The sequence below is a fragment of the Lontra canadensis genome, unplaced genomic scaffold (genome assembly GCF_010015895.1).
Source record: "Lontra canadensis isolate GAN:19392208 unplaced genomic scaffold, GSC_riverotter_1.0 scaffold107, whole genome shotgun sequence".
NCBI lineage: Eukaryota > Metazoa > Chordata > Mammalia > Carnivora > Mustelidae > Lontra > Lontra canadensis.
In genome coordinates, this window is record NW_022631101.1 from 1493034 (window position 1) to 1506867 (window position 13834).

Below are 13834 nucleotides of genomic sequence, written 5' to 3' on the forward strand. Positions count from 1 at the left end.
CTCCCCCCCTATAAGCACATCCCCCCCCCCCCCCCCCCTCCCCGCGTGGGTCCCCCCCCCCCCCCCCCCCCCCCCCGCCAAGGGAAGCCTCACCTGTAAAGGGTGTGGCCGTGTGTCTCCCACAGGTAGCACAGCCCACCTGCCCAGCCCTATGCCAGGTAAATGGTGTTGTTGGAATGTCCAACCCCCTCATGCCCTCGGGTGAGAAAGCAGGTGAACAGTGCAATCTCCAAGACCCCCCTTCTTTCTATAGGTGTCCAGTTTGCATAGCACAGTGCCCATGTCCTCCAGCCCATGAGGTTGGCAGTCTGCTCACCCCACACACCCCGTGCGCACCTGCCAGGTGGGAGGACCAGTCCAGCTCTCCCGCAGATGGTCCATCCCACCGCCCTTCCTTTGTGATCCTGCTACCTGGCTGGTACAGTCCCCACATCTTCTCTCCCACGACCGGCAGTCTTGCCCCTTCCCCCTCCGCAGTGACCAGCTGGGTGGCCTGGCTCCCCACCACCTCCTTCCCTCCTCCAGAGGCAAGTCTCGCACCTGCCAGGTAAGTGGCGCAGTCAGCGTAACCTTCGCGGTAGGGGTCGCACTTCTCGATGGCGGTGGCTCCGTCACTGAGCGTGGTGGCGAAGATGGCTGCGCCGTGCTGCACCAGCGCCGTGCAGATGGCTGTGTCGTTGCACGACGCTGCGCAGTGCAGTGGTGTCCTAGGCGTGGAGGCGTGCGTGAGTGGCCGCGCATTTGCCCGCGGGTGCCCGGGCCAGCAGCGTGGTCCCGCCCCTCACCCACGCAGCGCCCACCCCATAAGGGTCAGGGTCAGGGCTCACCAGCCGTGGCTGTCTGGGGAGTTGACGTTGGCACCTGCCGCGATGAGGAAGTCCACGATGGGGTAGTTGGCGCCGCAGATGGCGTTGTGCAGGGCGGTGATGCCCTCCTCATTGGGCTGGCTCGGGTCATTCATCTGGGCGGGCAGGGGACACGGAGGCAGAGGCTCAGTCCTCAGCACAATCCCACGAACACTGCTTCCACCCCGCCTGCGTTCGGGCAGCACTCACCTCCTTCACTGCCTGCTGCACCACGTCCAGCTCCCCGGTCAGCGCGGCGTCCAGCAGGAGCACAAGAGGGTTGAGGCGCGCGCGGCGAACCTTGCGCGGGGAGCCGGCCTTCCGAAGCACGGAACGCATCTCCTGGGGAAATGGGTGGGGGCGGTGGCTCCAGTGACTTGGGGGGGATTATTAATATAGCCATTACTTAGAGAGGAAAACAGAGGTTCAGGAACCCGGCCGCAGCCGCCCGAGGTCATCCAACTAGTCGGAGGTGGGGCTGGGACTGGAAGTCGGGGAGGTACAGAGCCTGGGTCCCACGGGCCATGGGGAAAGGGATGCCTCAGTTCTATAAGCTTTGATTCCCTACAATAGTCAGGGAATCTGGATCTTGGCCCGAGACCCGAAAGGAAGCTGGCAGACCACCAAGCTGAGGATTGTAGAAGCCAGGTAGTTATTCAACCAGTCCTCAGTCTTAGTGCTTTTATAAAACATAAATGCTATGAAACCCACATAACAAACTGTTGTCCAGTGTTAATTCCAGATGTTCGGAATGAGAATATTTAGCCTCTTATTCCTTGTGCTTTCTTATTTTTATGTCCACAGGTCCTCCTACAAGGTTCATTTATTGGGAGCATGTAGCATTTTGTGATTCTGGTCTTTGATGTCGATGATCTCATGATCCCGGAATTTGGAGATCCCAAGAGCCATGGATTTCAAAATTCTCTGAGGTTCAGCTATTTCAAATATTGTAAGTCCAGGAATGCTAACTTACGCCATGTCCAATTGCTGAAGACCCAAGTCGTTGCATTCCCAAGATTCTATGGGAACTTTAATATTTTATGGTTAGAATTTCCTTCCAACAGTTTGGAAGGAGATACTTAGAATGTTAATCACGGTTCTGAATGCTGTGATTTTTGGCCTCTTTTTTCTTTTTTTCTATTTCCTCCTACTTACTACGGTGTTTGTGTATTTACTTTTCTAGTGGAAAATGTTCCTTTACAATATAATTCTGGGGGTACGCAACTGGCTCGGTTGGTACAGCTGAGATTTTTGATCTTGGGGCTGTGACCTCAAGCCCCATGATGGGTGTAGAGGTATCTTTTAAAAAATACTCTTTAGGGACAGCTGGGTGGCTCAGTCGGTGAAGTGTCTGCCTTCGGCTCAGGTCATGATCTCAGGGTCCTGGGATCGAGTCCTGCATAAGGCTCCCTGCTCAGCAGGGAGTTTGCTTCTCCTTCTCCCTCTGCCCCCCCATACTCTATCGCAAATAAATAAAAATTTTTGAAAAATACTCTTTTAAAAATAATAAAACAGAATTCTGTATTTCAACATTTCAGGTCCTGGAATCACTAATCTGTGATTTCCTGACTCAAACGAGAAGAGCCTTTAATTTTCAGTTTGGTGACTTCACGAATCAGTTATTAACCAGGGCCAGTGTTACTGACTTCTAAATTCTAAGATCCTGTTCTTTGAAACCTCGGCTCCCTAGGATTCTGAAGGCTCACTGTTCTGAGACTGAGAAAAGGATTTAATTCTTGAATTCTGTGAATTTTCAAGTTTCTTTATGGCCAGGACTTTGTGATCCCATAAGGTGATTTCATTCTTCCATTCTTGATCTCAAGATCCCGGATCTCAACCTTTCCTGGCTTGGGAATAGGCATTTTGGGGTGTCAGCCTAGCCCCTGCTTCTTCTCTCGGAATCGCTCCCCTCACTCTGTCCATCCACACTGAGAGAACAGGACTGTTCCATACACGCCACCCACACCCGGGCCAAGATGCAGGGACTGGAGCAAGTTTCAAAGGCCACCATCCCCTGGTCAAATGCTAACAATAAGAATAGTGATTAACAGTTAAGAGCCAGGCACTATTCTAAGCGCTATATTCGTATATTTCATGCTCCAAACAACTCTATGGTTTCTCTCATCCCCATTTTACAGATGAAGACACTGAGGCCCAGAGAGGCTAAGCATCTTGCACAAGGTTGCATAGCTGATAATCGGCATGGAGCCGGGATTTGAACCGGGCAGCCTAGCTCTGCAGCTGATGCCCTTAGAATCACCACACCCACAGTCTCGGATACCAGAGACTTGCTCTCGAAATTTTGAATGAAAGCGCCTCTGAGAAGCATCAGAGGACACCATGCGCCAGAAGCGAGAGGTCGTTCTGAGCTGCCATTTCTAGCCACAGCACAGGTGTGCTGAGGTCTGAGAGGAGAGATCAATTCCCAGAGAAGGCAGACACGAGAGACCATGCAGCATGGTGACTACCTTGCTTCGGGCAGGCTTTTCAGGTCCTGGAATAAACCCACTGACACACTCATTTCCAGGTGGTAAGATTCCAAGATTCCTGAAGAGATGCCCCTGGGGTGGTGGTGTTGGGGGGGGAAGCAGGTGATTGGAGAGGAGCAGAGAAAGTCTCTGTGTGGCCAAGACTTGCGAATGCCTCTCCCAAGACATTCTCCCTGTCTTCAGAACACATGTTGACTCCTAGATTAAAGACTACATTTCCCGGCCTCCCTTGCAGCCGCCGGGTCCCTGGCCAACTGGAAGATGCAGATGTGAGGCATGCCATTTCCAGGTTCTGTCCTAAAAGGGAAGGGGCACATCCATGTGCTAATAGATCCCCGTGTCCTCCTGTTTTACTTACCATGCTCTGCAGCTGCTCTGGTGGGCTGACCTGAGGCAGGGCCAGGGGTGGGATGGGAGCTGGTGGGGCAGGAGCAGGGGGCCCTGCCCTTGCTTCAGATCCCTCACTGATGGAGGACAGTTCGGGTTCAGGCCCCCCAGGCCCGCCATGCCGATGGAAGAGGCGGCTGATGAGCTGCTGGTACTGCTTCTTGTGGGTGGGGGGCAGGGCTACAGCGGGGCTCTGCTCCATGGAGCCCCTGCGTTTGAGGGGGCGCGGTATCTCTGCCAGCACCCGTGCCACCTCCTCCAGCTCAGGCACTGACTGCGCCTCAGGGGGCAGGGCTGGCTGCAGCCTCGTGGGGCTGAGGGGCCGAGTTACAGCGCCTTCATCTGCATCACCGCCCTCCAGCACTGGTGCCAGCAGCCCCTCCAGCTCGGGCTCGGGCTCCAGCTCTGGGGGAGGTTTGGTGGGGCCTAGAAGGAACAAGAAGCCCATCAGCGAATGGGTGCCTGGGAGAACCCCATGACTCCCCTCTCCAAGTCTACAACTTCCAGGACCCGCAGCCAGCATCCGATTTGCTGTGTGACCTCAGGGCAGTTCCTTGCTCTCTCTGGGCTACATACCATGGGCTGTGAATAATATATGATTGTGTGCTTGTCTTACTGAATTCTCACCACGACCTTGTGAGGTAGAACCTGCTATCATTTCCTTATTACAGGGAGGGAAGCTGAGCGTCAGGGAGCACAAGTCAATTGCCCAAAGCCACTTGGCTGCGACTGGTCCCTCTGACATCGGAATCTTGTGCTAATACCATCACGATGGTCTTGACTTGCTGAGATCCTAAGAACTTCCTTGCCTACGCTTTCAGGCAGAATACTCATTCTGGGACTAGAATCCTGGTGCCTGATAATGTCCCTCACGATTCCCAGATGACAAAACAGAAATTCAGACAGGTTAGCTAGTTTATCCTGACTCATAGAGCAAGTCAGCAGGGGAGAGGGGCTCAAAACCCATTTGGCTTTAATTCTAGGCCCTGGGCTGGTCTCACAGACACAAACATATTAATGATTATTATAACTAATATAATAGCTATTAAAATCTTCCCACATCAGGCTCTATTTTAATGACTTTATATAGATTAAATAATCTAATACCATAATAAGATGGGCTCTATCACCTTCTGCACTCAAAGAAACTGAGGCCCAGAGAGGTTAAGTGACTTATCAAAGGTCACACAGCATGGAGCCAGGCAGTCTGATTCCAGGGTCCATGCTTAACCACCCTAGCTCCTGAACGAATTCCCAAGCTCCTTTAGCCTCGCTCTGTGCGGGGACAGTGTCTGGAAATGGGTGTCTGGCTGTGATGGCTCCCCAAGCTGTTCTGGTCCCCAGCCATTTGTCCTCCCTTTAACCAGCCTTCTGGGCCCCCCACTGCTGACTCACCTTCGCTCACAGAGGGCCAAGTCTGTTGGGGAGGTTGCGGGGCTGGGACAGGGGGTTGAGGCTGGGGTTGGGGTTGGGGCTGGGGAGGGGGTGGAGGCTGGGGCTGAGGCAGCAGCTGGGGCTGAGGGGGTGCCTGGGGCTGAGGGGGTGCCTGGGGCTGGGGAGGCAGCTTAGGTGGGGGTGCTCTGGAGAAGATGGGGGAGCCAGGGAGCATGGCCCTGCTGGCCCCATGCTCCCAGAAAGCATTCTGCAGCCTGAATATCATGCTGAGAGGGATGGGGCGCTGGCGTGGGGCTCCGCGGGGCTGGGGGCTGGAAGGGGGCATGGGGATGCGGCTGACAGGCTGCCAGCTGCGGGGCAAAGTGCCTGACGGCGCCGGGGAGCCCAGCGATCTGCGGTAGCTGCCCACATCAGAACGCCGGTCGTTGGCCAGAGGAGAGACCTTGTAATTGCGGGGCAGAGTGGCGCTGGTGAGGTTGTCCTGGGGAGAAGGAGGGAAGGAGGAAAGAAGGGGCTTAGGTGGTAAGAAGTTAGGGGGAGGGAATGATAGAGGAGGAGGGGAAAGGAGGTAAGGACAAAAGGTCAAGAAAGGAAAGAAGTTGAGCGACGCCAGAGGGAGTGAGGGAAAAGGGAGTTAGGCGGGGTGTGGGGGGCTGGAATTCAGGATAAAGAAGGAAGAGCCTGGGGTGGAGGGCAGGGAGCCTGGGGGTGCAGCCAGGAATGGGAGGTGGTCCTGACTGCACTTCCGGCCCCTGCCCCCCAGCCCCGCCCTCCACAGCCGCCCCTCACCTTGCTGGTGGCTCCCAGCCCATCCAGGCTGCTCTCTCTCCAGGGTAACAGCTGCAGGCCGGGCGAAGCGGGCCGCGAGAAGACGTCCAAGCCTGCAAGGCGCGAATCATTAGGGTCTGGGGGCTGCCTCTCCGGGCTCCCCGCCTCCTCTGGTCTCCCACCACTCACGTTCGTAGCTCGCTGTCTGCGAAGATTTCTTCTCATACGCCACGTCTAGGTCAGACTCATTCCAGGCTTTGGGGGGCCGCCGGCGCAGCGTTAAGTCGTCTAGGGAGAGGTGGCGAATCGGGATATACCAGGAGGCTGGTCCTGTGCCAGCATCCCTCTCACCCCACAAACGAGGCCCCCTGGTTCACCTTGAGCGCGCAGAGGTGGAGCGAAAGCGCTACCGCCCGCGCCCAGTAGGGGGCTCCCAAAGGCCACAGACGCATCGTAGGCTGAGGTCTGGGGGCGTGGCGAGGGCCCGCGCTCCGGGAAGAAGGCCTGGGGTCCCTCCGCCAGGGGGCTGCCCCGCGGGGAACCCGCGCGGCCCAGGAAGTCGAAGGGCGTAGGGGGGCCCTGCTGGCGGAGCGGGCCGGATCCCGGCCGCGGGGAGGGCGCACGGCCGAGGGAGCTGCCTGTGCCATCGAAGGCGCGGGGCCGGGGCGAGGGCGCTCGGTCCAGGGTGCCGTAGGCATCCGGCTGCAGGTAGAGCGGGGTGCGCGGTGATGAGGGACGGCCTTTAGGGGACAGCGGGCTGTAGGGGTGCAGAGCCGGGGCACTCTCGGAGCGTCCAAACGAGGTGTCTGCACCGTCGGTGGCCGCCTTCCGGGGAGACCCGCGGCTGCTGAAGGACTCGGGGACCGGGCTGGAGCTGTACCGGGACGGCTGTGCGGAAGCCAGGACATTGAGGGGCCAAAGGAGATATTAATGTAGGGGTTAGAAGGAGACCAAAAGAAGTCATCGGAAATTAACCTAGGGGAGTTGGAGCAGGGCTGGAGAGTGAAGCACAGGGAGTCCTGGTGAGAGGTACTGGCGAGACAGCCCTGAAATCAGGACTGAGGCTAGCCCACACGCTGCCCTTTTGCCTCTAAGAAAAAGACCCTTTTTCCCCAAGGGTCCTGTTAGAAGTCCATTTATACTGGTCCCCTCTTTCAAGTGTCCTCAAATAGCCCACAGCCTGTACAACCCGATGGGACAAAACCTTAGGCAGAAAAAGGCTGACTTTGGGGGCCAAGGTGGGGACCGAGGCGAGTAGGCTCACCCTAGGGGGGGCCCCAGCCTGCGAGCCGGGAGGCGTGGGTGAGTCTGACCACAGCGACTCCAGCTGTTTGGTGAGCTCGTCCACCTTGGCCGCCGCCGTGTCCAGCTCCATCTGCTTCAGGTCCATGTGCTTCATGGCCAGAGCTGGGCAGGTGGGAGTAGCGGTCAGGACCGGGACCTCTCAGGGCAGCGCCCGGCCTCTACCCTTGAGGGCCCCTGGGGCAAGCCCCGCCCCCTACCCCAGCTCACACTGGAAGTTCAGGTCCAGAAGGTCCCTCGTGCTCTGGAATGCCTCGCTGTCCATGGTGCCGGCCAAAGCGAGGCGCCTGCCGAGGTGTGTGTGTTGGGGGGGCGGGGGAAGGGAAGCCTTCTCAGATCCGGCCCGCAGGGAACCAGGGGTCCTAGAAAGGCCAGACAGAGCCTTTACTCTCCTAGGTCCTTCCACTGGAACCGCTATGCCCAGCCACTTCCCTGGCTGGGAAATGCCAACTCCTTCAAATCCTCCTGGATGGCTCTGGACAATTCACTCTCTCTACGCAGCTCCTTGTTCATCTTTCTAGGTCAGTCCTAATAAGTCCTGAATGACTCCTTCAACAATTAGCTACTCATTATCTACTGTGTGCCAGGCATGTGAAGGAACAAAGAACGCAAAAGTAACCATCAATTACCGAGTGCCTACTAGGACCCGGAGACACGACACTAGATGCCAGGAATATATATATATATTTTTATGCTAGGGATCTTTTTATTTTTAAGATTTTTATTTATTTGAAAGAGAAAGCTCAAGCGCAAGCAGGGGGAGCGGCAGAGGGAAAAGGAGGCTGCGGAGGGGCGCCTGGGTGGCTCAGTGGGTTAAAGCCTCTGCCTTCGGCTGGGGTCATGATCCCAGGGTACTGGGATCGAGCCCGGCATCGGACTCTCTGCTCGGCGGGGAGCCTGCTTCCTCCTCTCTCTGCCTGCCTCTCTGCCTACTTGTGATCTCTGTTTGTCAAATAAATGAATAAATAAAATCTTAAAAAAAAAAAAAAAGGAAGAAAGAAAAAAAGAAAAGCAGACTGCCGAGCAGGGAGCCCGATGCAGGCTCGATCCCAGGACCCCTAGGATCATGACCTGAGTCAAAGGCAGCCACTTAACTGACTGAGCCACCCAGGTGCCCCACAAGGAATATTTTTTAAAAATAATAATTGTACTACCTACCATGTATCCGTGAGAGTTGCTTGAGGGCATAATAAAGTAAAATAGCAACTATTAACTGAAGGGTTAGGGTCTGGGGGCTGCCTCTCCTGGTCCTGTGCCAGCATCCCTCTCACCCCACAAATGAGGACTACCTCCTAAATCAGGACTACCTCCTAAAACTGTGCCAAGGGCTTGCACCCAATACCACATGCGATGGTCAAAATCACAGTAGCAGGCAAAAAAAGTGGGGCTCAGAGCCCTCTGTTCAAGATCACCTTGCAAGGAGTCGGTGGTATTAGGTTTCACACCTGCATCTAACTTGTTAGTTTGGGTCGCCGTGACCAGACTTGGCAGAGTCCCAGAGGACAGGGACCACTCAGCTTCCCCTCCCCAGTGTCGACCTTGCTCGTGGAGATCCAGCATTCACAGGAAGAACAGGGAGGTGGCTGGGGGTGGCTGGGCTTCTGTGGTCACCGGCTCAGTGGGAAAGAGCTAGGCCACAAGGAACCGGTCAGGCCAGCACCATCCCCATTCCCATGGTAGCCACCACACCCGCCAGCCTTGCCATTTTGCCGGGCTGCACCAACCCCTTAGGTTCGGAGGTACAGGCGTAGGCGGTGGGGCGGGCTGGGGCATGCTGATTCTGGCCTCTGTCTGGGAAGCCTTGGCACAGAACCTGTTGGGGCTGGTGGTTCATTTGGGTGTGTTGGGAGCGTGTGACCTTGGGCAACAAGTCCCATCCACTCCTCAGGCCTCAGTTTCCCCAACAGTGAAAGGAGGAGGCAAAGGAGCTATTCTAAGAGGCCTCTTCAAGGTCTCAGAGCCCTAGAAACTGTAAGGACCTTGAGGTTGTAATTAAAGCTCTACAGAGCCTAAAAATCTCAGCTTGAGAGTCTCTTGTCCAAACGTTCTGAGTCCAAGAGTCCATCTTTGGAACATTCTAGAATTCTCCAGTTTTGCTAGCTCAGATTTCTCCATCTTCCCGCACCATGTTCTATCTATCCCAGGATTCGCTGCCCTAAAAGTCTAGCTGAATGCTCGGTTAGGGGAGTGGGTAAGATCACGAGTAAGGAGCCAGACTTCCGGGGTTCAACTCTTGGGGAACCACTGACGCTGACAAAAGTGCCTCCTGATCCGTACAACGAAGATATATAGCAATCCATCATAGAGGACTATAGTGAGGATCCAACTGGCCAGAAGGTGCAAGAGGAATGAGGATCTGAGAACTCAGGCCTCAGAAAGTAGAAAACTACATGAATCAGAACTCGGGGCTTTTAGGACCTCAGATACACAGGAAACACTCTGTGTCTGCTAAAATATAAAAACGAACAGTTCTATGCAGCCTCCAGTGCCAGCATTCTGGCAGCGAGATGTTCTTTCGGGGGATTTCAGGATTCCCGAATTTCTAAGACTCTCAGATCCCATGCTGACATCTTCTGGCTCTAAGGAAATGCCAAGGCTGGGCGTGGGGCCCTCCCAGCACTGGTGTGGGCAGACGGGCTGCCGGGGCCACCAGGGGGCGCTCCGGGTCACGCGGACAGCGCCTGAGCTCAGACCCCGGGAATGCGCTGCGGGCCTGGGCAGGTGCCTCACCTCCCGCGGCAGGGGAGCGGGGGCCGGGCGGGGCGCGAGGGCGGCGCGCGCCGCGCCTCTGTTCCCAGGCCCCTGCCCTGCACTTCCAGCTCCCCGCTCCCCCTCCTGCGGGCTCTAGTCCACCCCTGGGTACCCTCTAACCCCAGGTCTCACTTGTCCCTTCTCCTCCACCCCTAACTCTCTGTTCCCAGGGTCTCGTGCACGCGGCCAGGCCAAGCAAGTTCTTCGGCGTAAGGACCCCGGGGGAGCTTCCTGAAGGAATCATCATCCTCAGTGGGAAGCGCGACAAAGCGCCAGGCTAGGCTGGGAATACTCTGGTTGGAAACCTACATTTCTGTCCAGACAGACAGACGCTGGACGAGACCCCACCCTCTCCGGGACTTGGTGTTCCTCCTCTGTGGAACAGGCTAGGGCCTTCCCTTCTCGAAGTCTCTACCCTGGACTAGTTATATAGTTTCTCTGTGCCTCAGTTTCCTCGTGTGTATAATGGGGGAATTTATCCCCTCTCCTCAAAAGGGTGTAAGGTTTGAGTGACATAATTTTTGGACTGCATTTAGAACAATGCAGGGCACCAAATAAAGTTCACACATAGAGGATTCTTAATCACGCACCTTCCTAGGGCTGTTCTATTAAGATAACACAGGATCTAACACACAGTGAGGGGTCAAGACCCAGAGGAATTTCATTTTTTACACAAAAGAGGCCTTTTGACTCTTCCTGAAAGTCTAAAAGCCCTGGGTTTTGACCTCTGGAGTCTCAACTTCCTAAACCCTAAATTCTCCTTGTACATTAGTGAGTTCTGGCTTGTGGTCATCCCCAAAAATTCAGGCTGAGGGGCACGGGATGCCCTGGAAGATTCCAGAGAGAAGGTGGCAAAAGCCCAGGGTGTGGGCTGTGCCTGCCGGCTCTCCAGCCTTAGTTTCCCCAGTGGAGTAGAGAGAAGTCATTGCCTGGGGTGGAGTCAGCAAACCACCTGCGGGCAGTGCCTGAGACCTCTGTAGACAGTGGGAACCACGCCATCCTACCTACCAGCCCTGAGCCTGGCGCGCTGTGAGCTCTGTCTTGGCAGCCACGGTTGGTTATTATTTTTAATTTCATCTCAGGCTATCACCGAATGCCCTTCAAGCCCAGACATTCGGAAGTTCTTCCCTCTCTCATCAGAACCCCCTGCATCCCCCACTCCCTTGTTCAATCCCCTCACGTGACACGTAGGGGTGGAGAGAAGAGAGAGACAGACAGAGGGAGGTGCCCATGCCTGCCCTCCCCCAGCTTCAAGGACAGACACACACCTCCAGAATTAGCCTCTATCCCTCGCTTATCTCCCACACTACCTCAGGTCAGACAGATGGGGGTGGAGGTGACATTTCTCACCTCAGGGTCAGGGCAAGGAGCCCTAGGAGGAGGAAGGTTAGTCAGAAAATCTGGTGGGAATGGATGGAATCCCGTCCCCCAGGCAGCTGCAGAAGAAGTTATAAACTAATCAGCTCTGCTATCTGAGACAGCAGCTCAGAAGGGGCCACATAGTCCAATCAACTCTTACCTGTGTGACCTCTTAGCCTCAGTTTACCACTATCCTCTCAGTCTCATGCCTGTGTAGTGCCCGGCATGCAAGCCTCCCGGAATCCAATCCCACCTTCTGGAATTCTGCCCTGGGTTCTAGAACCCCCTCGGCAAACCCCAAATATTCCCCACCTCCAAGGGGTAAGGGGAGGCTCCCGCCCCCACGAGGGGGCGCCCTGGGGTGGAGGTCCCTCCTCTGGTTAAGCAGGTCTGACGCGCCAGTTAATGACATGTTGGGGATCTCGCAGCCGCACGCAGGTTGGAGAACTGCCCCGGTCCCCCCCACTGGCCCCCACACCAGAGCCGGAAAGTGTAGGGAGCGCCGGAACCCAGCCTTCAGAGGGACCTCGGGGGCTTGTCCTGCTACATTTCAGGGCCCCGAGTTCCACTATCCCCATCCCACTCCGAAATCTGTCTCGAGACCTAGAGGTTCGGTGGAGAAAGCAACTGGCGGGCGTCAGGGATGACCGCCCTTTCCAGAACCCCGTCAGTCCGAGTCTTGTCATTTCTGCTCAGGACTCAGGGATCCAATACCCCAATTCTACTCAAAGCCTCAGACTTCTGAGGGTGCTCAATTCGTGGGACTCAGGGGTCCCAACTCCAGCGTCTCCCCAGGACCATGGCGTCCGAGCCCTCCACCCCAAGAACTCAGGCATCAAAGTCCCCTTTCCTTTTGCCTAGTAAATATGAGTTCTTTCCTTCGAAGGACCCTGGCATCTGCGCACCCCCAATTCCGCCCTGGGACTCTGCGTCCGAGCCCCCTCCCAGTCCTCCCAGGGACACGGTGTCGGCCTCCTCAGAGGCGCTGGACCCCAGTGGAGTGGAACTCACGGATCCGGGGCAAATCCTGGCACTGGGGGACTTCCTCCGGCTCCGGCTCCGGCTTCGGGGAGCCGAGAACGGGGCGGGGCAGGCGCCGGGAACAGGTTAGACGACGTGACTCCGGCTGTTGGGAGGCGGGTCCCAGAGGAGAGGAGGAGTAGGGGTCGCCTCGAGCACCTTGGGACTTGTAGTCCTGGAGGGGCGGTACGCAGCCTGAGACGTTCCCTTTGGGAATCAGTGAAAATCCATTTCACAGACAGAAAGGGCGAGGTCCGGAAGCCCAGGGCGACCTGACCAAGTAGATAGAATCGACTTTAACCACGCCGTGACTGAGGGAGGCAGCCTCCTGAATCCCTGCCCCACCCCTCTAGGTTTAGGTTCCCCCTTGTACAAAGAAGATTTGGACGCCACCAAAGGGGTAAAAGGTTAGAGGATGGGGGAGACTCATATGCCCCGTCCCTAAGGCGAGAAGAGAGCCTCGAAAAATCAGTAGCCCCTCGAGTCTCTGAGCCTCAATCTCCCCGTCGATAAAAAGGATGGGTTGGATCTTTACAGATTTTCCCAGCAAAGGAGTCCAAAGTCGTAGGCTGGGACTACAATCCCCAGCAGCTTCCGCGATGGACGTCGGGCGTCTCCCCTCCTCGCGTCCTCTGGGAATTGTAGTTCGGAGCCCTCAGGGGCGGCGCCCGGGTGTCTCGCCCACGCTGGGGAACCGCCTGGTGATCCCCGGCTGAGGGTACGCGTCCCCTTCCCCTGACCCTCCTTCCGTTCTGGGAAGACGCTCACACCCCGAGAAAGGGAGACGCCCCAATTTTCGAATAGGATCCGAAATCACGGCAGAGGGGGCGGCAAGTGGCGCTGACACACCGGCCAGGAATGCAGTCGGGTCACCCTGTCTAGCCGCGGTCCCGCGGCTCCGCCCACCGCCCCAAGCGGTGCGGTCTCTGTGGAAAGGGGCGTGGACGCAACCCCCAAATCTGTGTCCACGTGCCGCTGTTTACACGCGCCTCCCCGCCCCCACCCCCGGCGAAGAAAGGGCGCTAATCAAGCCTTCTATTCCCTCTCCCATCCTCAAAGCCTTCGGAAATGTCCCCCACGCACTAGACTAAGTCCTCGGTGGCATCTATATGTCTCATTTGGTCCACAAAGCCCGCCCCCTACCCCGCACCGCCCCACGCGTGTTTAGCTTAGGAGTCTAGAGGCCCCGCCCCGAGGCGCACAGGCTCCTCCCTCTACATTTCCCGCTCCCTAGGAGTTCAGAAACCCCGCCCCTAAGCTGGTACTTTAAGTTCTCCGGAGGAATTATCCCGTTTCTCCATTTTCCCACTTGTCCCACCCAAGTTCCGAATTTCGCAGGCATCTGAGCCTCCCAGGAAGGGGCTGTAAAACTAAAAGCACGGCCCTGCCAACCTAGTCTCTTACCTGTCTCTTTCAGAATCTCACACCAATCGAGCTTCCTGTCTCTTTAAGAGTTAGGAGCTACCAGCGGGCCGGCCCCTTTAAGACGACATTGGAGCAAATAATATGAGAGATTGG

The 13834-nt window shown here is 56.4% G+C and overlaps 1 protein-coding gene across 6 annotated transcripts in view; it reads right to left on the minus strand.

Moving 5' to 3' along the window:
• PPP1R13L (protein phosphatase 1 regulatory subunit 13 like) overlaps positions 1-13760 on the minus strand; it is a 16617-nt gene extending 2857 nt beyond the window's left edge. The window contains exons 1-12 of one of the 6 annotated variants that reach the window (XM_032839138.1): positions 13721-13760; positions 12308-12523; positions 7397-7548; positions 7149-7291; positions 6262-6772; positions 6074-6172; positions 5906-5997; positions 5117-5597; positions 3693-4147; positions 1056-1187; positions 828-961; positions 541-707 (exon numbers count right to left, since the gene is read on the minus strand). In XM_032839138.1, the coding sequence (XP_032695029.1) occupies positions 541-707; positions 828-961; positions 1056-1187; positions 3693-4147; positions 5117-5597; positions 5906-5997; positions 6074-6172; positions 6262-6772; positions 7149-7291; positions 7397-7451 (2269 nt within the window). In that variant the 5' untranslated portion in view covers positions 7452-7548; positions 12308-12523; positions 13721-13760. Of the gene's footprint in view, positions 1-540; positions 708-827; positions 962-1055; positions 1188-3692; positions 4148-5116; positions 5598-5905; positions 5998-6073; positions 6173-6261; positions 6773-7148; positions 7292-7386; positions 7549-12307; positions 12648-13720 lie in introns of those variants that run through there. The other 5 variants (XM_032839140.1, XM_032839142.1, XM_032839143.1 and 2 more) reach the window with 5 other exon arrangements.
• Between the last annotated feature and the right edge of the window lie 74 nt (positions 13761-13834).